At 40.2% G+C, this 24,917-nt stretch overlaps 1 protein-coding gene across 5 annotated transcripts in view; it reads left to right on the forward strand.

Moving 5' to 3' along the window:
* KDM4C (lysine demethylase 4C) overlaps positions 1-24,917 on the forward strand; it is a 400,301-nt gene that overhangs the window by 339,017 nt on the left and 36,367 nt on the right. For all 5 annotated transcript variants that reach the window (XM_020904553.2, XM_070480461.1, XM_020904560.2 and 2 more), the window contains one exon: positions 14,272-14,442. In XM_020904553.2, coding sequence (XP_020760212.2) covers positions 14,272-14,442 — 171 coding nt within the window. The remainder of the gene's footprint in view (positions 1-14,271; positions 14,443-24,917) is intronic.

The following is a 24,917-nucleotide window of genomic DNA, read 5'->3' on the forward strand; positions in this document are numbered from 1 at the left end:
ACTAGAAAGGCTTCCTGAGGTCTCTTGGCAGGAAGCCAGTCAGCCTGGGGCTACCCCATCTCTTTGTCCCACCCTTCCACAGAGTGTTGGTAGCCATCTTGGGATCTGAGACGTTTTTCATATGCAAATCAATACTTCTTCCCTTTCTAGGTAAAAGGGATGGGTTCTTGACCATTCCTTATCTGAAGCTGACTTTGTTTTCACCATGAGATTGCATGCATCTCTCTGTCTTCTTCTCCCACACTGGGTGTAGTGGATCTGTGAAATTATAGAGTAGTATATGAAGGAACATAAGAGATTGCTTTTTCTACAATTTTTTTCAATAAAATAGTCTTTTAATTTTTCTTTCAGCCATTACTGGGCTGACCTGGCATGCAGAAACTTTTTCTCAGGGCAAGAGAGAGGGAGAAGTGAAACCTCATTTCTTTGTGGGCATCGAATGTCCTTATGAGTTATTTTCCATTGTATTTGTCTCTCCTTGAGTGTTAGGTAGGCCTTTTAGTCAGGTTTGTCCCCATTTTCTTATATATTTCTCAGGACTTGGAAGAAAATTAAAAATTTGCAAACCCTTACATTAAACAACTTTTAACTGTATCTTAAAATCTTTTGTCTTGTATCTTTATCTTGTATTTGGAGAAAAGAAGAACATCCTCAATAAATGCTAAGAAGAAGCTTTGGCTGAGGCTTCAGGAACCACAGAGGTTAGCATTAGATGTTGTTGGAGGGAACACGAGGGCTATAGGCAGGGGGCTGGGAAGGGGGGTTGCTGCCCCAGAGCCTCTCAGTCCTTCCCCTCCCCTTCCTGCCTCCATTGGAGCCCACATAGCACTCTTTCAAGCACAGTGCTGGGCACGGATAGACATTTAATTAACACTTGATAGACTGACAGATGGATATTAGCTTGCTTAATTAATAATGGATGTTACAGGCTTTGTGGATTTTTCCCCTTTGATTAACATCCTTGAGCCCACGTGGCAGAATCTGCACTGCTCCTGCTGCGGTTGTGATGAGTGGTAGGAAGCTTTTGGCTGACTTCTCCACTGCTCCTCTGGCTGTTTCTCCTGCGATTTTCAAGGAATCTTAGGAAGCTTGCACGTGTTCATTCTCAACCTCTCTCTACCTCTTTCTCTCTCTCCCTCCCTTTCTGTCTGATGCTCATGGAAATAGTGTGCCTGTCTAGAGTCAAAATTGACTGTGCCACCCTGATTTTCTCTTGTGTTCAAGGTGACTGTCGTTTTTCGTTGAGAGCAGCATATCGAGGTAGATGAGGTAAATAAAATTAATAGTAGCTAATATTGGTATAATGCCTTTTATGGTTTATTGAACGCTTTCACTGGTAGTGCATTGTCTCTATTGGGCCACACAGTAACCCTCTGTTGCAGACTTTTCTAATTGTATCCATTCTACAGGTGATGAAACGGGAATTTCACAGAGATTCAGCAGTCATTAATGTTCCAGAACTTCCCTGTCTCCAAAGTCAGAGCACGTGGCGTGTCATTGAGACGGTGCTGATTTGGCTACACTTTTCCAGTTTGAGATCATGCCTTGAACTAGTTTACATGGCCTCATTATTTACCTAGGCTTCCTTCTTGGTGACATAGAACAATTATTAAGCCCTTTAATTAATCTGTTTTGCTTTACATCACCTTGTTATGAAAATCTTTTCATCTCTTTTAGCTATTTTTAATCCAGTTACCCACTGTAATTGAGATCCAGAAAACCTTATGGGTAGGAGGCCTGTGTAGTAATGCCCCATGTCCCTTGCTTCTCTCTGTTGAAAATGCCCCATCTGAGGTAATTTTTTAAAATTACAGATCCTTATAAATGAATGAATACTTCCTCTCCTCATTTCTCCTAAATTATAATTCATTCCAACATTGTTTGTATATTTTAGGTTCTTTGCATTTTCATGTAGAATTTAAATACACACATAGCCTGCTATGAATGATTGAGAATTTGTTGAATCTATAGTCCCCTCCCCAACCCCCCAGTTTTACAGTTAGACCCAAGAAGCCTGAAGAGCATCTGAAATATAAAAGCCCAAGGCAGAGCTTCTGGCGCCAGGCATCCAGGGACTCGCATACCTCTAGCAGCTAATGAGATTGGAAGTGAGTTAGCAAGAGCTCACATCAGATTCCATCTCAGCGGTGGACACTCCACCTCTCCAACTGATGGGAACTTTCCACTCTGCTCTTTATGAAGTATGTTACTGAAACTATTCAGAATGGAAAGCAGGTGTGGCCTGCCTATTGAGAGTTTCCTACATTAACCCAGTGAAGCCTCTGAAGATGTTTCTCCCATCCCAGTCCCCTTCACTTAGCTCCTGAACAAGACTACCACCTCTGAGGTGAGCTAATGACTCAAATGGAAAATAATTCATGTGTTTTTTTTCTCCCCTCAGTTTCTTCCACAGCCTGTTAGTTATACTTCTACAGACGTTAAACTGAATAAGGCCTTAAATCTGCTGGGAAACTGCTTACCACCATTTCCCACTGTATTATATGTTTGTACTTAAAAACCCATGAGAAATCAACTACACGTGAACAAACAGACATATCGAAAATTAAATACTTGTGACATTTTTATGAGCCTGCATGTGCATTTGTGCTATAAGAGCAATTATTTCTTCATGAAGCTCCAGGGATTTAGGTTTTTCTGGGTAAAATATTTTTACCTAGCTCTTGTAATTTTACAAAGAAACCTTTCATTATTACAAGGCACATTTAGATGAGTGATTTTTGCTGTGTAGGTTTGGTGAATGAATAATAGTTTGTATTAATTTATTACTCTGATACCTGTGGGGCTTTTTATAAAATGGATACCTTGAAAAAAATATAACATCTCACATGTTATTAATTCATAGAAATTAGGGAGTAATAATAAAGTTGAGAAGGTAAAATGGTTATTGGACATACATGGAAATGTGCATTTTGGCCTGTTCATGGAATAAGTTGCTAAGCTTTTTCCTTCACCTCTCCAGTCTTACTGATTGAATGATGGATGTATTTATGAGAGGTACCTATGTGTACCTCTACATATACTATTTTATTGGGATTTGCACCCTTTATTAACATCATTATGCAGATGGAGGACAAACTCAGGGATTTTCCTAAGATGACGTCCCTGTCCATGACTCATCGCATCACGTGGATGGTGGGTGACCCTCCTTCGGGGTATGAGCACACATCTGCCTTCCCAGGGCCGATAAGAGAAGACTCTTCTTGCCAAGGATAGAAATCTTCCTTCCTCTGCCACACAGGACTCCTTGCCAAGTGATCACTGCAAAGGTCATATTTGAACTAACTCCTCTCTGCTCTCTGTCAGAAACTCACTGGGGAGAAATAATACTGAATATTGGAGAATACAGTATATATTCCAATGTCAGTACATAAGTTAGATTCCTGTTCCAGTTTAGGTCACCCCAAAATTACTCATTTTAGGGTCCATAACTTCAGTCTTCACAGAGATGTCTTCATGGAGTTTCATTTTACTGCTGTATCCATTTACTGACAGTTTATACAAGCAGCATATATGAACAACATTGTTGTGAGTTTTATAAGGCTGTTGTTAAAAGGTTGAGTGCTGTTCCTTTAAATAGATAAAATCCTTTGAACAGTTTAGTATCAAGAGAAATTCGTCTGTGAGAGCATGAGGGGAAAAATTGAAAATTTCTTTCTAAATTCTAGCTCCAATTTAATGATTCTGTCAGTTTTGAGCATAGGCAGAGGTGGCATTAGCAGTTTCTGTGACTCTGTCCACAATGGAAATCACATTACCTTTGGGAGAGAGATCTCAAAATATTACTTATGCCCATTGCATCTTTCAAATTAGGATATTAATAGTTGTTATTAGACCTGCCACTAGGTATTAGTATTTAATACATTGTTAAAGAAGTACATATCTTATACCACAAATTTGTTTTTTCAATATTATTTCAGTGTAATCTGGGGGGGGGGGGGGATAATCTTGTGTTTTATTTTATGCATTTAAAAACATTGTTCTAAGTAGGGATCCATAGGTTCACAAGTTAACTGAGGGGGTCCATGGCAGCAAACACTCCATTGTCAGTGGCCTTCTGGGCACATATGTATATGGGGCCTCCTGGCCCCCTTAGGCCTGGTTCAGATGATCAGAAGGCTGTAGTGATGGTTATTAAAGAAATACAATTGACTCTTGAACAACATGAATTTGAACTGTGCAGGTCCACTTATATGTGAATTTTTTTTCAGTGAGTATAATACCTGTATTTTCATTTTATAGATCTTAAAATTAACTAAATGTGGAGAAAAGTTTGTGTTTGATTAGAGATCACTGTATATGGCATCAAGAGTCCTCATTCTGTCCAAACTGTTTCAGCTTCCTGCTCTTGGTTGAGTCATGTATTAATTCCTTCATTTTAGAGGCAGAGAGAACAGTATGGAAATTTTTGACTGTGAAGGGGTTGGGGGTGCATCTAACCCCTGTGTTGTTCAAGGGACAACTGTATATAACAGAAACTACAAAGAGGTATGTAAAGAACCAAACAGATAAAATCCCATTATCTAGGGTTAAATATAACCAACAGTTTAATATATTATTTTCTTAATAGATCTGATCCTGCGTGGGTCCACTTATACATGGATTTTTTTTCCATAAATACATATTGAATTCTATACAATCCATAATTGATCAAATCTGTAGATGTGAGTGCTAACTGTAAAATTATATGTGAGTTTTCAACTGTGTGTGAGGGGGTTGTTCTTTTTTCTTAGCTGTATGTGTAACAAACCATCACAAAACTTAGTGGCTTTAAACAACAACTCTTTAGCTATTGATTCTGCTTTTTTTTGTTGTTCAGTCGTGTCTGACTCTTTGCAACCCCATGGACTGCAGCATGCCAGGTTTCCCTGTCCTTCACTGTCTCCTGGAGTTTGCTGAAACTCATGTCCATTGAGTCGATGATGCCATCCAACCATCTCATCCTCTTTTTTTTTTTTCATCTCATCCTCTTTTGTCCCTGTTTCCTCATGCCCTTGATCTTTCCCAGCATCCGCTGTCATCAGTGAAGGCTGGACTCAGCTGGGTAGTTCTGTTTCATATTGGTTGCCTCATTCATCTGTGGTCAGCTGAAGAACTGCTTGTCTTCTTTTGGCTGGGTTCTCTCATATGTGTAGGGCCTCATCTCTGGTCAGGTTGGTCTCTCATCTGCCAGCAGGAGGATAACTCAAGTTTCTTCACAGGACAGAATCCGTGGCCCCTGGGGAGAGGGCAGGCATGTGAAGAGGCTTTGAATATGCATATTACTTCTGTTGTATTCTTTGGGCCAAAGCAGGTTAAACCAGAAAACTAGCTCAGATCTGAGGGTTGAGGAAGTAGACTCCAGCCTTTGGTGGGAGGAGCTGCAGGTCACATTTCAGAGGATGTGTGGAAACAGGAAGGAGTGAAGATTTGTGAGCATTTTTGAAATTTGTTGCAGTGTATATATGTGAGTGCATATGCAATTATATGTTCTACATTTTTCATCTCCAGATAGGCTCCAAATTGAAGTTGCTTATTTGACTCTGTGATTATATGGGGAGATTAAACAAAGTGTCTCAAATGGTATGTAGAACAGAAGAGGCAGTCAATCAATAAGTTAGAAAAGAACAGAAGGAAATGTAACTTCTTTAGGCAACTGTTCAAATTTGTTTCCTGTCACTTCCTGGTTGGTTTTATTTCTCCTCTGATGTCTTTCCATGTGTGTTCCCCTGGTTGATGATACCAACACATGCATTCATGATGGGAGAGCACCTGGTTCTGGGCCCCACTTCAGCCTCTCACCAGCTTTGAGATCTTGGAAAAGTCACTCAACCTGTACCTCAGTGACTTCATCTATTTAATGAGAATTAACAGCTATAGAGTTATTGCGAGAGTTTAATTAACTCATGAGTATGGACATGTGTTGGTAACATATCTGTGTTTTTTGTCCTAGTGACTCTTTGATGCTTTTGTAGAATGTCTATAAAAATTTCTTAGTTAACATTTTCTTTTCACATCCCTAGAATTTTGAACCGTTTCTATCTTTTTAAAAAGAGAAGTTGAGGTTTTTTTTTCCCAATTAAAGCACTCTTCATTTCTGCATAGTGTATGTTAAAAAAAATTTGACTCCAACAATCTTAGCCTGTGCAGTAATCTTCAAATACCATAATCTGATGGAGCCCCTTGCATAATGTTCATCTTCTCTGATGAGAAATGACATTCTTAACATCAATAGATTCTTAGGCTTTTCTGACAGGAAGTATTTTTGAGTATGTATAATCAGTTATAGGATATGCTTGTCAATAAATTTTTCCTGCAAGAATAAATCAGAAATCATATCAAAATAGCATTATGAAAAAAAATCTGTTTTCTTTAATACTTCCCATGAAATGGTCAGTCATGCTTGAGGTTTATAAAAATTTTTTATTTAGATGAAGGCAGTTTATTTAATTTGTGTGCTGGCCATCTTTCCAGCTAGCTGGTTTGCATAAATTTCATGTCCTAGCAGGAAAAAAAAAATAGTTGTGGTCTAGAATCAACCTTTTCTCTGTCAAGTCTCTATCATTTTTCTTTACCCTTGACTGACTGCTTCCACTTCCCAGACCCTGTGAATTTCACCATAAACCTTTATTACCAGCCCCTACCCACACACATGCCTAGCTACCCTAACAAAGAGGAACTTCTTCCTAAAACTCCCCTTTGCTTCTTTTTGCTCTTTTCTGGACAGTGAGTAATCAGAATCAATCTTCTCTCATTTAAAAAATATGTCTGTCCTCGTAGATCATTTATTTAGGTTTTTTTTTTTTTCCTGTCCATTTATTTTTCCATTCATTCATTCATTGTTTTTCTGGCAGCAACAATGTTGCATGCCATGGATAAAAAGACAAATTGGTCCTGGCACTGATCGGTGGATTTTCCCCTGTTACAGGAGGGATAGTCAGTGAAAGTGACATTTGACCAGAGCCTTAAGAGAGTTGTAAACAAAGGCTTTGAGAGTCTTGAGGGTGGAGGGAGGAGACCACATTATTTATGCCTTCCTTCCTGAGGACCATAGCCGCGTGCCCCTCTTTGACAAGAGTTAAGAGTCATAAGAGGATGAGGTGAAGAGCAGAGCAGCAATGAGTTAGAGCTGGATTGAGCTCTAACTGGAGCTCTAACTGAGCTCTAGTTGGATTGTCATGAGAAACCAGGGCACTGCTCTGTCCTGCACCCCAGTTACTGGGGTCCTGTAGAGCGGAGTGGTTTATTTACCACTGCTGACTTTCAACGGCCCTGAAAGGAGTTCAGGGTGAAGATCAAGAATGAGGCGTCCCGTGCTCTGGGAAAAACTGGCAAAACAGGCCTTCAGATAGTTAGATCTCTTCAAGAGATTTTATGAGTCCCAATTCTTCCATCTTCTCATACCTAGAGAAACACTGACATCATTAATGGTGCCATCTGCTTTGGCTATTAAAAAAAAATTTTACAATTAAAAGTCAAAATAGAGTACTCAGCTATGATTCAGACATGCTGAAAAATATACAGATGTTACTATGGGTGTAATTTCAGATTAGACATTGTATTGCTAAACACTTGAGTTTTCTGAGTCGTGTCAGGCTTAGATGCCACCATTCTCAAAACAATGTCTGCTGGAAGCTAGTAACTTATACCTTACTTTTTATAAAACTAGGCAACTGGCCACCTGGCTAAAAGTCTCCCCGAAGTGCCAGTTCCAGAATGGGTTTCAGGCCTATTCTTCTAAAAAAAAAAAGATTTATTTTGTCTATTAAAATTCCAGCTATCCCTCCTCCAGCTACTACTAATTGGGTCTGTTAAAACAAAATGGCAGAACAAGGGATTGAGATTTTAATCATACAAGGCTCAGATCTAGGACTTGGAACTCAGGAATACTTCCAATTCAGTGTCTCTTCTCCAAGCTGAGGCAGTCCTATGCTCCATTTTGACAGGAAGTTATCACAGTCATAGTTGCCCTGTTCCCTAAATTAAAACTGAGCAGGACTCTGTGGGGTGGCGACTCCAGAGTACAGATCTGCTGTGTGTTCTCCATCTCTTAGCTGTAGGATATAGGCTTCATTCAGCCTCCTTGACCTTCCCTGAGCTCCAAAGGGTGGATTCAAACGATTGCTAATCAGGGAAGAGAGGGAATACAAAAACAGGGGAAAAACAATCAAATGGTGGTACAGCCTTGAGACAGGGTCCTGGTTCCTACTCAAAAAAATATACATGACAATGTCTCTGAGTTCTACAGAACTGGGGCCCCACCCAGGTGGAGGACGGTGACTTCAGACCAAACACAGGGTTCCTGGAGCACAGCTCTGCTGCTTCACCACCAGCCAATCAAAAAAAAAAGTCACAAACCTGCAGCCCTCACCCCAAGTGTTGCCTCCTGTTTCTGGGGACCAGTGATGACCATCCTGTTAGGGCTCCTGTTTGGCCCCTGTCTTTCATCTCTGAGAGGCACCAACAGTTTCAAACTAAGTTGCTGTTATTACAAGAGTGAAAGCTGGTTTCAGATATGGAACACCCCAACTTAGATCAGGTAGAGACTTCTGCTCTGCTAGGCGGGCCTACGCCCAGGCACAGCAGGAAGAAGTTACAGAAGAAAGAGACCTCCGCCCCAAATCCCAAAAAGCATCTTGAGTGTGAAGTCTCTCAAGGGGGAGTTGTTAGGAAAAACACACTGCCTGTCCGTCCACCTAATGTTACTCAGATCTCAATATTCAACTGTCCCCACAGATGATATAAAAGACCCATGATTGGGCCTTCCATAGAAACAAAGACAGGGGGGAATGTGGGGCTGCCGGGACTGGCAGGCGGCCCGGACCTGGGTTTCGGTTTCCCCTGAAATGGTGGGATTCCCCGCCCCCATCAGGTAACCTGGAGCCAGCCAATCAACATGCGCCTAGCAAAAAAAAGGGAACCTATCAGGGGAAAGCTGAAAAGCCTGCGAATGCCCAAGTTTGAAAAAAGCCCACGAAGGTTTGGGCCGATAAGATTACTTTGCAAACATGTAACCAATACACTTAAGCCAGCTACCAACTGCTTATGCACACATTATAAATTGGGTAACAGCTTGGGCTCAGCGCTCTCTGACCCCGTACCACTGCGTTGGACGCGCGGCAGGAGCCCTGACTCGAGTCAGCAATAAACTTCCCTTTTTTTGCAAGAAAAAAAAAAAAGAAACCAGGGCACTGCGCTGTCCTACACGCCAGTTACTGGGGTCCTGTAGAGCGGAGTGGTTTATTTACCTGGGGCTAGGGTCTCATATATAGTCTCTTCTTATAATGAAGCCACTTACCAGTTGCTGAGAACTAATTGCTTGTGAGTCTAGACATTTTATGTACTTGATATTATTTCATAGCAGACCTTTAATGTAAGTGTTACTATTCCTTCTGCAGATGAGCAAACTGAGGCTGATAAAGGTTATGTAACATCCTTATGATCACATGGTTAGTATGAAGATGAGCTTATAATTCAAATCCAAAACTTTCTTTCCTTAGAGGGTGAGTTCCAATTTTAATAAAATATGCATTCACGAAGAAATTAATATCATAGTAAAATACACTACACGCCATTCTGACTATGAGTGTTTTTTTAAGGCCATTTGACAAAAAGGGACAGCGTTTGAAAAAATACACTACCAATATAAAGCCCCCTTTGGCCTTAATCCAGGTCACTCAGAGCCTCTGTGTTCAGTCACCCAGGTTGTGAACTTCACCTCCTAGAGGCAGTTATAACCAGTACAATTTTAGGAAGCAGTCATAGGCTTAATTTCGGAGTTCCAGAATTCTACAAACTGTGCCTCCACTCAAATTTATTATTACATCTGAGTTGCTCTCTTGCTTTGAAAGGTTAGATATATTTAAAATGGTTGGACAGAGGAATAAAGCAGGAAACTAGGGAGTCATTTTGGCATATGTAAGGTACTGTGGCCCAGCTGTTAAAGATTTCTGCTTCAAGCACAGTGTGTTTAAATCACTACAGGCTCCTTCCTCTTGTGCTTTGGCAAAACGTTTACACACCTAACCACACCTAAAGTCAGAGAAAAATTTTCCAGCCAACCTAGCAATCAGTCAGTAGGGAATGATTTCAAGGAAGAAAAATATCCTTTTATTTGGTTAGGCATGTGAGAAACTAGATGGCAGAGCTCACTCTGCAAAGAGGGGACCTTTAGGAACACATCTAGGGGACCTTTGGTCCAAACCACGAGCATCTTTGTGGTTCTGTATTCCAGGCCCTCATCTCCCACCTGGAGATGCCCTTTCTCCCCTTGAAGTCACACAGACCTGGATCATTTTTCTTCTGTACTTAAACCTCTCAGTGGCTCCCTTAGGCCCACAGGGCAATGTCTAGACTCCTTAGAATAGTGTGAGAGCTGCCCTACTTCCCCCTCTCCCCCATAGCCTGACCTCTCAGCCCCAGGCCATTTCTAAACTCTTCTTTCTCCTGCTTCCCCTCCCATACAAGGCAGGATCTCTTGCAGTTCCCAGAACAGAGTGGGTGGTTTCCTGCTTCTAGGCTTTTGCTAATGCCCTTACTGGTTCCCTAATTCTGCCTGTGAGTGTGAAGACATGCTAGAATATCGTCAGTCCTGAGTCACGCCACCTGAAAGATGACTTCTCAGCACGTACTTGTGTGGGCCTCTTCTGGGGAATGGGAGTCAAGTCTTGTTGGTTTTGGTTGGAGTCCAGAGCACCCAGGGAGGCGCTTGGTGTCCCCTGAATAGCAGCACATGACTGTTGAAGGAACCAGTGAGTCAGTGACTCTCTGGGCATTTCTTCTTTGGTTTACAGGAGGAAAAGTTTAAGCATAGCACTTTATCTGTTTCCTACAAGGTGTTTTAGCCTTTTTTGAAATACAAGGAATAAAGAAGTAAAGCCTCTAATTAAAACCAAGATTCTGTATTCCCCATCCCGTTCCCCATTCTTTTACATGGGGAATACATGTAAATCCATGGTTAATTCATTTCAATGTATGACAAAAACCACTGCAATGATGTAAAGTAATTAGCCTCCAACTAATAAAAATAAATGGAAAAAAAAATAACAATAAAACCAAGATTCTGAATTGACACTTTATTTCCCAGTGATGTTATAAATACCCCTGCCAGGATCCTCTATGACCCACATCCCAGAATTTTAGAAACAAAAGCAAAAATAAACAAATGGGACCTAATGAAACTTAAAAGCTTTTGCACAACAAAGGAAACTATAAGCAAGGTGAAAAGACAGCCCTCAGATTGGGAGAAAATAATAGCAAATGAAGCAACAGACAAAGGATTAATCTCAAAAATATACAAGCAACTCCTCCAGCTCAATTCCAGAAAAATAAATGACCCAGTCAAAAAATGGGCCAAAGAACTAAACAGACATTTCTCCAAGGAAGACATACGGATGGCAAAAAAACACATGAAAAGATGCTCAACATCACTCATTATCAGAGAAATGCAAATCCAAACCACAATGAGGTACCATTATACGCCAGTCAGGATGGCTGCTATCCAAAAGTCTACAAGCAATAAATGCTGGAGAGGGTGTGGAGAAAAGGGAACCCTCTTACACTGTTGGTGGAAATGCAAATTAGTACAGCCACTATGGAAAACAGTGTGGAGATTCCTTAAAAAGCTGGAAATAGATCTGCCATATGACCCAGCAATACCACTTCTAGGCATACACACTGAGGAAACCAGATCCGAAAGAGACACGTGTACCCCAATGTTCATTGCAGCACTGTTTATAATAGCCAGGACATGGAAGCAACCTAGATGCCCATCAGCAGACGAATGGATGAGGAAGCTGTGGTACATATACACCATGGACTGTTACTCAGCCATTAAAAAGAATTCATTTGAATCAGTTCTAATGAGATGGGTGAAACTGGAGCCCATTATACAGAGCAAAGTAAGCCAGAAAGGTAAAGACCATTACAGTATACTAACACATATATATGGAATTTAGAAAGATGGTAATGATAACCCTATATGCAAAAAAAGAAAAAGAGACTCAGATGTATAGAACAGACTTGTGGACTCTGTGGGAGAAGGCGAGGGTGGGATGTTTCAAGAGAACAGCATCGAAAACATGTATATCTAGGGTGAAACAGATCACCAGCCCAGGTTGGATGCATGAGACAAGTGCTCAGGCCTGGTGCACTGGGAAGACCCAGAGGGATGGGGTGGAGAGGGAGGTGGGAGGGGGGACCGGGATGGGGAATACATGTAAATCCATGGCTAATTCATTTCAATGTATGACAAAAACCACTGCAATGTTGTAAAGTAATTAGCCTCCAACTAATAAAAATAAATGGAAAAAAAACCCTAAAAATAAATAAATAAATAAAAAATAAATACCCCTGCCAGAAGACACTGGGTTAATGAATCCTGGCTTTCTGTAGGTTAGAATGACATGTCAGACTAATGTTGGTATCTTGGGGATTATGAGACTTGTGCCTTGTAGGGCCCATTTAGCAACGGTGCTGGGCCTTCCCAAGTACTTGATTCAGGAGCCCCCTAGTGAGTCAGAGCTTGTGGCTTCAAGAGTCAGGTTGATGAATGAGACTTGGAGATAAGGAGTAAAAGGGACTGAGCAGACCTCCTTGTAAGATGGTGACTTCCCTCTGTACCTGGCAGGAATGAGGTTTGTGTGAGTTTCTAACAGGGGAGCAACAGCTTTATTCTGAAAAACAAATTGCAAACAAATAGAAAGCCCCAAATACAGCAAGCTAAAATGTCTGGAGTACTTGCCATGAGCCTAGCATTCTGCCAAGCATCTTCCCAAAGTGTTTATCCTGAAGTCTTCTACTTCATAGCATGGTATATACTCTGAGACCTAGTCCATGGTTTTCCTTGGTTATATGTATGTACATGTATACCTGTATGTATGAAAGTGTGTGTGTGTGTGTGTATGTATGTGTGTGCATGTAAGTATATATATTTATACACATCCACATATTTCTTTGCTCTGACTTCTGAAAGGGTCAAGAAGCAAAGATGTCTTTGTAGTAATAAGCACACCTAAGCACCTGGATCTTATTCTCTAATGTCACTGCCCACAAAAATGAACCACATTCCTCAGGGAAATGCTAATTCCAGGGCTGAGGCAAGATGATCTTGAGACTTTTATGAGGCCAGAAAGGAAGAAACTGCTAAAAAATAAAAGGACGTCTTAAGGGACATAGGAAACAGATTAAAGAGGCTTCTGCTGGCCAAATCTGGGATAATCTGAGCACCAAAATAATTGATTATAGTATGAATTGTAAACAGTTGTGAAGCAGGAGTTAGAAATCCCATACTGATGACAGATGGATGGGTGGATGTGGGGAGAGTAGGAGGTTTTTGCTTAATAACTGCCAGGTGCCAACCAGTAACTGTGGGGGAAGTCCTGGAGCAGGAGAAGTCGGCATATCATCCCCATCACAGTAAAACTGGATCAAGCAAGATTCATCAGTGGATGCTAAGTCTAAGTGGAAGTGTGGAGGAGCAGGATATTTGTGTGCTGTTAAAGGCTCTCCCACAGATTGCTTATTAGCTAGAAGGGAAAAGTAGTGATTATAAAGTGGAAAAATTGGACTGCTCTTTGACCAGGATCAAAGTTAATATCACCATTGAAAGGCAGATAAACATGTGCCTCCAGATGTGGTTTCTTGAGATGATGACAGCGTTGTCTGTGTGGTATTCTGGCCAGGAATGTATACCAGACTCTAATCATGAGGAAACATCAGCCAGATACTCCGTTGAAAAAACAGGGGCAGGGAGAGCTGAATCCTTCAAAAGTATCATGATCATAAAGGACAAAGAAAAGCTGTGGAAATGTTCCAGTTTACAGGGGGTCAAAAGAACTTGGCAGCTAAATGCAGTACCTGACTTGAGACTGGATCCTGTACATAAACAATGGGGGCACATAAAGATCATTATTCGCTCAGTTGACAAAATTGGAATATGCGTCATCAATTAAAGGGTGGCTTCCATGTTAAATTTATTAAAGTTAGTAACTGTGCTGTGGTTATGTAAAGGAAAATCCCTGTATAAAATACACACTGATGTATTTAGGTATAAAAGCCCATGATATATGGTTTGGACATAAATGCATACGCACATACAACGAGTATGTTTATGTTTTTGTTTTCATATTCTTAAAACTTTTAAGTTTGAAATTATCCCCCAATAAAAGGTCTAAAAATTAAAAGTATATATCATGATCATACTAATGATTATCTCCTAAATAAATATTTCTTCTATTTTCTGTCCTCTCTCCTCTTTCTCTTCTCCATCCTTAGAAATCCAAGGCTGGTGAGAAGGGCATCTCTGTGGGGCAGACGGTCATCACGAAGCATCGGAACACCCGGTACTACAGCTGCAGGGTTATCGCCGTGACGGCGCAGACCTTTTATGAGGTTGTGTTTGATGATGGCTCCTTCAGCAGGGACACCTTCCCTGAGGATATTGTGGTGAGTAAGGCTCTGGGTGCCTGCTTCCCGCTTGTCTTTTGCGTAACTAAACTAGCTGAACCTCTCAGGAATCTTCATCTTGGTTCTTGGTATAGCTCATTTCATTTAATATTCAATTCAGGTGTTCTCTTTCCCCACCACAATCCTTAGAAGTGTTGTTTTCTAGGAGTTTCTTTAGCCATCATTATTCTAAATGGTAGGTGAATTTAGACTCATCTTCCCAGATTCTTTTAACTGAATGAGAAGTGTATGTGGCCAGAAACAAAATGTGAATTTACCTGTTCTTATCTATTATGGAATTTGTATATTTGAATTCCTTTATTACTTGTTTTCTTTATGCTTGGCTGGAGAATATGGCTTTTATTAATCTGACCTGACAGTGACATCTGTAATCTGACAGAAACATCTGTGTGTGTTTCATAAGGGAATAACAAAAATCACACAAGCAAAAGCTCTTTCACTGAGTTGCTTAACTGTGGTCTGAAAGGGGACCCACGCGTGCCTGTCTGTCTGTCTGCTTCCTCTGTCCCCTCAGTAAACACCTTGGGTCTTGTTCAGAGGAACTCCGAATGTGTCTCGACTTGCTTTTGAGCAGATGTTTCATAAGAAAAGCACTTTCAGCAGAAGGTTTTTGAAACAGATCAAATCAGTTAACTAAGATCAGGGTTAGTCTTCCAGCCATCTTGTCATCCCTTGTTTATTTACGGCAAGTATCCATTTGAGGAGCCAGGCCTCAATAATGTAGGCTTTGTCCTTGGTCTGTGATCCTTTGCCTTTGTTTGTATTTGGAAAGATGTTACTCTTTAGGAGTAATAAGTATGTATTTTGCATAACTTATAATTAAATGTAACCTGTTGAGATTGCTCATAAACATTTCCAGAATTTTGGTCCCCTGGGGCAGAAGAAACATTGATTCAGTCAGCTCTTTGTTAAGCTTACTTCTCTATGCCTTTAAAAGGGACAAGTATGTAAACAAAAGTTACCTTATCTGAAAGATTTCAAAGCAAATAAATTTAAAGAAATTAAAAATCCCAGGACTTGATCCTACACCCTAAGGGTGAATTGTGGGTTTTTCTCTGCAGAATTCTCCCTGGAGCTTTGCTGCACTGAAGTTGCTCTTCATAAGCAGCGGCCGCTAGGTCACATGCTTGCCTTGCTGGCCGAGGCCCTCCCTTCAAGCACGCAGTCCTCAGAAACGGTATCTGCTGTGTACTAAGCATTGCACTGGGTGCTGGCAAAGATGAAAACGAAGGTGTGATTCCTTTTCAGTCTGGAGGGATGTGGGCTGGTAAATGGGTGTTTTCTAGACAGCACGATAAATGCTATGGACGAGCCCAGAGCAACTTCCCACCTGCGGGGATCAGGAGACTGAGTCTGAAACCCCACAGGGTCAGGAGGGCTGGCACTGATGGAGATGCATCACATGTTAGATCTGCTTCAGGAGCTTGTCATACGGGAATCATTTCATCCTCAGTCTCGTCTGCTAGTTACTACTGTTTTCCACATTTGGCTGCTGAAAAAACTGAGTCACAAAGCAGTAAATAACTTACAGTGATACGCAGCTAGTAAGTGTCAGAAAGAGTGTTCAGTCCTGGAGTTGGGCTCCAGAGCCTCTGTTCTTAACCCCTGGGAAGAAAAAGGACTTTCAAAGTGAGAGAGAGAGAGGGCAAGAGAGGTGCTGAAACACACAGGCAACTCAGCTCGGCGCTTGTCAGACCTGCCCGGTTACACGCTTATCTCAAAATCTGCCTCCTTTTGTGCAGGCTGACAATATGGAGCTGGCCAAAGACAGAAGACTTTGCTGGGGAGCCTGCAGGGCATAGAACACAAGAGTTGTGAGCACTCACCCCAAACCTGAACAAATAGTTAGGTCTTTATCCATGATAGTAAGTAGTGAATCCTAAATTTCCTTTCACATCACGATCCTCCACACACCCAGTCAGTCGTAAGCTTTCTTGGAAAGTCTTCAGCTTGTGCATTGGAAAAGAGTGGCTGTGATCCTGGGAGTTTTCTGAATCCACAAGTCTTTCCTTTGATACCTTTAGCTCTACTCTCTGTGAACCCAATCAAGTTTGGTTTGAAGTATTTGTGGGTGTTGTGAGAACAAAAATTTGTGAGGTAGTTCAGAAACACCTTGGCATTTAAATCAACAAGAATGAAAAAGCAGAAATTCTTTACAACTTGATTAGCTATTACTTACAATACATGATAAGGGCTTGAGGTTTAGCAGTTGTGTGTGTGTGTGTGTGCCCAGCTCTAGCCTTGGAGGGAGTGGCAGTGCTCACAGTGGTATGAGTTAGCGTAGATTGGAACAGGGGCTGCTGTATGAATTTGCGTGAATGATAATTTTTTCAGGGAAAAAGCAACTCATCTTTGAGCAGGTCTTCTCTTTGGTCCAGCCTTTCCTCCCTCGATAACTCCCTACCGCCCTTTCCCATCTGGTACACTTGTGGTTACCTGTTCCATGCCTCTTAGGCCAACCAAGTAGGAACATTTTAGTGATGCTGTATTTTCAAGTGATACACACTTTCTCATAACGTCACTGCTTGTTGGCTGCTGTGGCCTCTTCCGCTTTGTCCTCTTAGTGCTCAAAGAGACATCCCCAGATGTCTTTATTTGGTTGCTCCATAGGGAAGGTTTTATTTTTCCTTATAATATGGTACTAGAGTTCTCTGGAGAAATAGGCCCTTAAATAAGAGGCTTCTTATTTAATATATTTAATTAAATATATTTTAATATATTTGTGTGTTTAATATATTACAAGTAAGTATATGTAATATATATGATTTCTTATAAGGGTATTGGCTCATTTGATTATGGAAGCCAAGCAGTCCCAGGATCTGTAGTCAGCAGACTGGAGACAGGAGAGGCTCAAGACCCAGGAAGAGTATCAAGTCCAAAGTCAGGAAAAAGCTGAGTCCCAGCTCAGAGCCAGTCAGGCAGGAGGAATTCCCCCTTATTTGGAAAAGGGTCAGCCTTTTTGTTCTCTGACTGGATGGGTCCTAGGGAGGATCATCTGCTTTGTCTGTCAATGCAAATACTAAAGTCATCCAATAACATCCTGAGAGACTCACCTAGAATAATGTTTGACCAAATACCAAACATGTGGACACCCATGGCCCAGCCAAGTTGATGCATAAAATTGAACATCACAAATACGTTGACCTGGGGTGTTTCAGGAGACTGGTCACCTTGTGTTGCCAGAAGCTCTGAGTCGGAGGCAGAATGTAACTTCCCTTTCTGTGAGGCAGCCACACTGTTTGGCTGGTTTGCAGCACTCTGTAGATCAACTCCACTAGCTATGTGCTCTGTCCTGGTCATCATCCAGGTTCACAAAAGACAATGTCTTGGATTTTCTGAAGCAAGCTTTTTAAATTTAAAGGATTTCCAGGGATTGTTTGGGGTCTGTGTTTCCCACTTACATTAATGAAAGCTGCCTGATTAAATGCCCTCGTAGTATGTCAACTAGACTTCAGTTTGGTATGGGAAGTTTGATGTTATATTTCAAAACATATGTGTATAATGAAGTATGTTGTAAATATATTCACATATTAATTATTATTTATTCCCATATATGATATTAGGTAAATACATTTATATCACCATTTTTCAGCCCATGTGGATTAATTCTTATGATCATCCCACTTCCACTTTTGCTGCCCATCGACATCAGAGCTGTCTTCTGGGAGGTGGGAACCCCACTTGTACCCTAAATGTGGAGATAATCAGGACATAAGGAAAATGTGACCAGCTTTATTTCTTTTTCAGCATCTTGCAGATATGGCAGAGTAGCTATTTGGGTGGAAACATAGTCCATATTCCTCAGAGAAACCTTGTTTTTGTTAGATGATATACCTGTGCCGCCTGAAACTGGGGGTAGAAAATGATCTTTTCTTCTGTTTGTCTGAAAGCTCTCTAATCTGCCCAATGTGCCTATCGAGTGTGAGTGCCCCTGGGAAGGCCCTTTCATCAGATGCAACTCAATGTCAGTGTGACTGGCTAGTGAAGAACTAGACTCTCTAAGCTGTGGGTACTTACCAGCTAGAACTGCCATAAAGGTACAACACAATTTGTTTCTTAACTATAAAAATAAAATCTAGAACATCAAGTTTAATTATCCCGAGGTGTTTATTTACATATAACATAAATATAGTCCTTAATGAAGCCTGATGCTTTAGTAAAGAAATACATTCCCTTATTTTTTGAATTACTTTGTCATCCCTCCAGAAGAGAAACATTTAATGCAGGCTGCTCTATTCATGTTTGAAAATAAATTTACTGTGCATTAAAATACCTTTGTTAGGGTTATGTGACTAGAGGGAGTGTTTGAAACTGTAGGGAGAAACATTCTTTGGACTACCTGAGAATTTCTTTCCAGACCTAGGTGCTTTATTTCTGTGATAGCCAGAAAAATGTCCCAAATATTTTCTCTCAACAGTACACCTGCAGAATGTGTGTATCAGTCCCGTTAAACTCAGCATGCAATCTGTAGCTGTCAGGGGAAGTAATAAAAGATGTATTGCTACATGCCTCCATCTGTCAGTCTATGAAATTGCAACACACTTCCTGATGAATTTTTTTGGTCTCCTACTATTTTGATGGGAACAAAAGTTGCCCACTGAAGAGAATTCGATGAGCAAGGCAATTCCAGGGCCCCCTGTTCACCTTTGCTAAAACTTGGGATCCTCTGGCATGCCCATGATGACACTAAAATGATGGCTGCTTCCTTTCGTCTGCACTTGGAACTCATTTCAGGGGAGAATGGTGCAGTGTGATCTGGATGGTTTTAGGACCAGCACTTAACATTCACCACTGGACTTGAGAAGAGAAACAGGACCATTTAGAAATTTGACAGCAAGAGTCCATCACTGAAATTTCCGTGAGGGCTTGCTACATTTTTCAGCATCCGTTGAAATGTGAAAAAAGCACGAGAACTGTACTCTTCAAGATACGAGGGATGGATTGTCGTGGCCTTTAGTTTCTGTGGGCTGTACACTGGAAACCAGAATTCTTAAAGCTAGTTTTTTTCTCAGTTATAGACAAGTTGCTCAAACTTTCAAGCCTCAGTTTTTTTGTTTCCCCACTAAAATGGGAATAATTTATACTCTCTAAGATTATTGAAAGGACTAAATGAACTAAATGTCTTTTTCCTCCCCATCTAGTTTATGCTGCCCTTTTCTGGCCTTGATGAAATTTGGTTAGAAGATGTGTACTTAGAACTTTGTTCCAACATATTAGGTTAAATAAGTGTCTGTACATGTGAGAGCTCAGCTTATTTTTTCCACTTGTAAAGCAGTCCTGGTGTCTTTAGACTTTATAATAAAGAAGCTAATTCTTTGCACTTATGCATGTATTTTTCAGCATGTTTAAAGTGCTGTTAATATTTATTGACTTTTCATGACAAATCTTGCTCTAGAGTAAGTTTGTGCTCGGTTCATAGGTGTGATACTTGCCAGGTTACAAAACCCTTTTGATTTGTGTGAACTCCCCAAACTTGGGATGACAAGAGTCAGGTCCAGAATGCAGGCTGGTCCCCTGCCTTCCCCTGTTTGTTGCCTCCATGCTCTCTGTGACTTAGCTTTGCTGTCGTAGAAGACCCTGTACCTAGCTGCTCAGGGTTCAGCACCCCCACAAGTTCCCACTTGGCAAGTGTAGGTGCAGGGGTAACTCTGGACGCTCAGGAGGCAAAGGAGTATGTTAGGGTTGGGGAGTGAGAAGCTAAGAAAAAGGTGTTCCTGAAACTCTGTGCTATAAGGTTCTGGGAAGTGGTTTTTAATTCCTGTTGGTACATAGATTTTAAAGTAACCTGATTTTTAAGTTAGGTGAAAGGCATACCCCACCCCAGACCTACCCAACCCCAGACCATCTGTGTTATGTATGCTCCAGACTAATTGTCACCCACCAGTCCTGGTTCTTCTAGAATGAATGGAAATTTGCCAGAAAAGCTCCAGGGACTTTTATTGGTTTAGGATTCTATAGGTGTGGCCCATGGGGCATTTAACTGTTCAAGAGGGACACCCTTGCTTCTCTTTCTTGGCTGTAGAGTTGAGAGTCTGCCAAGTTCCTATTGATTTTTATATCCTTGCCTTTTATACATGTAAAAACAAATCTGTTATTACCTTGATTTTAATCAACATTCGGTTTAAAACTTAGTTTTTTTAAGCCTTCAAATTCAGCTCACAAATTTTCTTATTTATGCATATAATGATTTTTTTACATAAACATTTAGAACAAAATCATTTGCTCCTTGATTAATATTTTATAATGTATAAATGAACAGATCAAATTCTCACCAATAGTAATCAAATTTCCTTATACATCTTGACTGTGTTTATAGATTTAATACATAAAGTTCTCACAAATATTATAATTTTTTTAAAGCACTCAATGCCCATAATGCTGATAAATCTAACATTAATTTAGTAGTTCAAATTCTATTTCAAAAAGCAAACAACACATACAGCAGTACAATATTTACAAAACATTTTACTGTGCCTTTATATAAATACAATTTACATTGGGTAATCTATCAAATATAATATGTATTTAAATACATTTTAATTGATATATAAGTAAATAGAATTCTCTACCCACCAAGAGGGAATAATATTAGTATATTGGCTAGGAGTTGAGACTAAGAAAAACTAAACCTCAAGGCCATTCAGAGGCATAGAGTCTGGTTGTATTTTTGAAGACTAAACCTGCAGTTGCTGGGCTGGGGCTTCTAAGTAAGGTCAGCTTTCATCTGATTCTTCAACTCTAAATTGTGTGCTCTTCATTGAGACTCTGATTAGTTTCATAAGTTGCATGACCTGTCTCAAGTTGGTGGAGGTGGGTACTTACCAATCCCTAGAATTTTATTCTCTTGTGTAATTCTTGGGTGGCTTTTTGCCTTAAAGCCAGGGCATACTAATGAAATGTTGAAGTCCTTATTTGTGCCGGACTCCCTTTGTCTTTTGTAAATTGTATGCATCTCTACCCCTGATTCTGTAGCCATTTGTTGACAGTGTCCATTTAGCCTTGGTGAACCTCTGAAGAAAAGCATGCCATTGCCCTGATACTCCACTTAAGAGATTAACAGTGTGTCTTCAGGGCAACTAGTTAATTATGTTTTTCTTCAAATACATACCTCCTTCACTTGGCGGTATTTCTCTTTTGGCAATATCTCAAGGTGATTGGGTTGAGGAACTTTTCCCAGGAGACAATTTTTGGTGTTTCTTTCCCATCCTTGTCTTTTCAAGGGAACTTAAAGGTATATAGCATCTCATCTTCACTCTAACAAAATCACAATAACTACCTTGAACTTGAGGGCAGTGTTACTCATTTCCAGGACTTTATCATCTCTTCTCAATGGGCTTCCCAGGTGGTGCTAGTGGTAAAGAACCCTCCTGCCACTGCAGGAGACATGAGAGACACAGTTTCAATCCCTGTGTTGGGAAGATCCCCTGAAGAAGGAAATGGCAACCCACTCCAGTATTCTTGCCTGGAGAATCCCATGGACAGAGGAGCCTGGCTGGCTATAGTCCATAGGGTTACAAAGAGTCAGACACAACTGAAGCAACTTAGCATGTCACACCTCAATTCAGGGTTTAATCCCAAGGGTGGCATGATCCAAATCTATCCATGTTTGGGACTATCCAATCATATCATTCTTTTTGACCTATATATTCAGTGCTATTTTAGCTACCATAGGGGATTCAGGATGTATAAGCATAGGTGTAGAAGTGATCCTGGGTGTTTTGGAGGCAAAATAAAGTACCCAAGTGGGTTTGAGACACTAAAAAAAAAATTGTTATCAGAAACATTCTATACCATGGGATTCTGGGAAACTCGTGGATTTTTCAAGTTTTTAGAAAAATTTATTGAAGTATAGGTGACTTACAATGTGGTGTTAATTTCTGCTGTGCAGCAAAGTGATTCGTATATAGATAGATATATAGACACATAGATGTGCATCCTTTTCTGTATTTTTTCTATTGTGGTTTATCACAGGATACTGAATACAGTTCCCTGTGATATACAGTAGGATCTTGTTGTTTATCCATTCTATATATAATAGTTTTTGTCTCCTAATCCCTAACTTCCAATCCATCTGTTCCACACTTGCTTCCCTCTTGGCAACCATAAGTCTATTCTCTATTTCTTCGAGTCCATTTCTATTGTATAAGTAAGTTAATTTGTGTCATATTTCAGATTCCACATACAAGTGATATCTTTTTTATGGCTGAGTAGTGTTGAATTATATGTATATTACATCTTCTTTTTCCACTCATCTGTTAATGGACATTTAGATTATTTCCATGCCTTGACTATTGTTAATCGTGCTGCTATGAACATAGGGGTCCATGCATCTTTTTGAATTATAGTTTTGTTTTTTCAGTTTTTAGAGGAATTTCCATACTGTTTTCCATAGTGATTTCACCGATTTACACTCCCACCAACAGCATAGGAGGGTTCCCTTTTTTCTATACTCTCTCCAACATTTGTTTTTTGCAGATTTTTAAATGATGGCCATTCTAACTGCTGTGATACCTTGTTATAGTTTAGATTTGCATTTCTCTACTTATTAGTGAAGATGAGCATCTTTTCATGTGCCTATTGGCCACTTGATGTTGTCTTTGGAGAAATATCTATTCAGATCTTATGCACATTTTTTGATGGAGTTGTTTGTTTTTTTGATATTAAATTGTATAAGCTGTTTGTATATTTTGGATATTAAGCCTTGTTGTTCACATCATTTACAGATATTTTCTCCCAGTCCATAGGTTGTTTTTTCATTTTTATTATAGTTTCCTTTTGTTGTGCAAAAGTTAATAAGTTTGATTGTGTCCTGTTAGTTTATTTTTGCTTTTATTTCTGTTGCCTTGGGAGACAGACCTAAAAAAACATTGCTTTGATTTATGTGAGAGAATGTTTTGCCTGTGTTCTCTTCTGGAATTTTTATGGTGTCTTTTATATTTAAGTCTTTAAGCCATTTTGAGCTTAATTTTGTGTATGATGTGAAGGTGTGTTCTCATTTCATTGATTGACATGGGACTCTTCAACTTATGACTCCATGGACTGTAGCCCACCAGGCTCCTTTATCCCTGGAATTTTCCAGTCAAGAATACTGGAATGGGTTGCCATTTCCTGCTCCAGGGGATATTCCTGACCTAGGGATCAAACCTGCATCTTTTGAATCCCCAGCATTGACAGGCAGGTTCTTTACCAACTGAGGCACCAGGAGAGCCCTAACTTACCCAACACCACTTGCTAAAGAGACTATCTATTGTTGATTGGATTGTATATTCTTGCCTCTTTTGTGAAACATTAATTGATTGTAGATGTTTGGGTGTATTTCTGGGCTCTCGGTTCTTTCTCATTGATCCATAGGTCTGTTGATGTGCCATTGCCCCACTGTTTTGATTACTGTAGCTTTGTAGTAGTGTCTGAAGGTTGGGACAGTTATGCCTCTTGCTTTCTTTTTCCTCAAGATTTCTTTGACAATTCTAGGTCTTTTATGTTTCCCTATAAGTCAGTCTCAAAAACGACAGTATGATCTCATTCGTTTCCAAGGCAAACCATTCAGTATCATGTGAATACAAGTTTATGCCCTGACCAGTAATGCTGAAGAAGCTGAAGTTGAATGGTTTTATGAAGACCTATATGACTTTTTAAAATTAGCACCCAAAAAAGATGTCCTTTTCATTATAGGTGGAATGCAAAAGTAGGAAGTCAAGAAATACATGGAGTAACAGGCAAATTTGGCCTTGGAGTACAAAATGAAGCAGGGCAAAGACTAATAGAGTTTTGCCAAGAGAACGCACTGGTCAAAGCAAACACCCTCTTCCAACAACACGAGAGACGACTCTACACATGGACATCACCAGATGGTCAACATCAAAATCAGATTGATTATATTCTTTGGAACAAAAGATGGAGAAGCTCTATACAGTCAGCAAAAACAAGACTGGGAGCTGACTATGGCTCAGATCATGAACTCCTTATTGCCAAATTCAAACTTAAATTGATGAAAGTGGGGAAAACCACTAGACCATCAGGTAGGACCTAAATCAAATCCCTGATGATTATACAGTGGAAGTGAAAAATAGATTTAACGGACTAGATCTGATAGACAGAGTGCCTGAAGAACTATGGACGGAGGTTTGTGACACTGTACAGGAGACAGGGATCAAGACCATCCCCAAGAAAAAGAAATGCAAAAAAGCAAAATGGCTGTCTGAGGAGCCCTTACAAACAGCTATGAAAAGAAGAGAAGCAAAAAGCAAAGGAGAAAAGGAAAGATATACCCATTTGAATGCAGAGTTCCAAAGAATAGCCAGGAGAGATAAGAAAGCCTTCCTCAGTGATCAATGCAAAGAAATAGAGGAAAACAATAGAATATGAAAGACTAGAGATCTCTTCAAGAAAATTAGAGGTACCAAGGGAACATTTCATGCAAAGATGGGCTCAATAAAGGACAGAAATTGTATGGA

This window comes from Odocoileus virginianus, chromosome 18, assembly GCF_023699985.2.
Source record: "Odocoileus virginianus isolate 20LAN1187 ecotype Illinois chromosome 18, Ovbor_1.2, whole genome shotgun sequence".
Classification (NCBI taxonomy): Eukaryota; Metazoa; Chordata; class Mammalia; order Artiodactyla; family Cervidae; genus Odocoileus; species Odocoileus virginianus.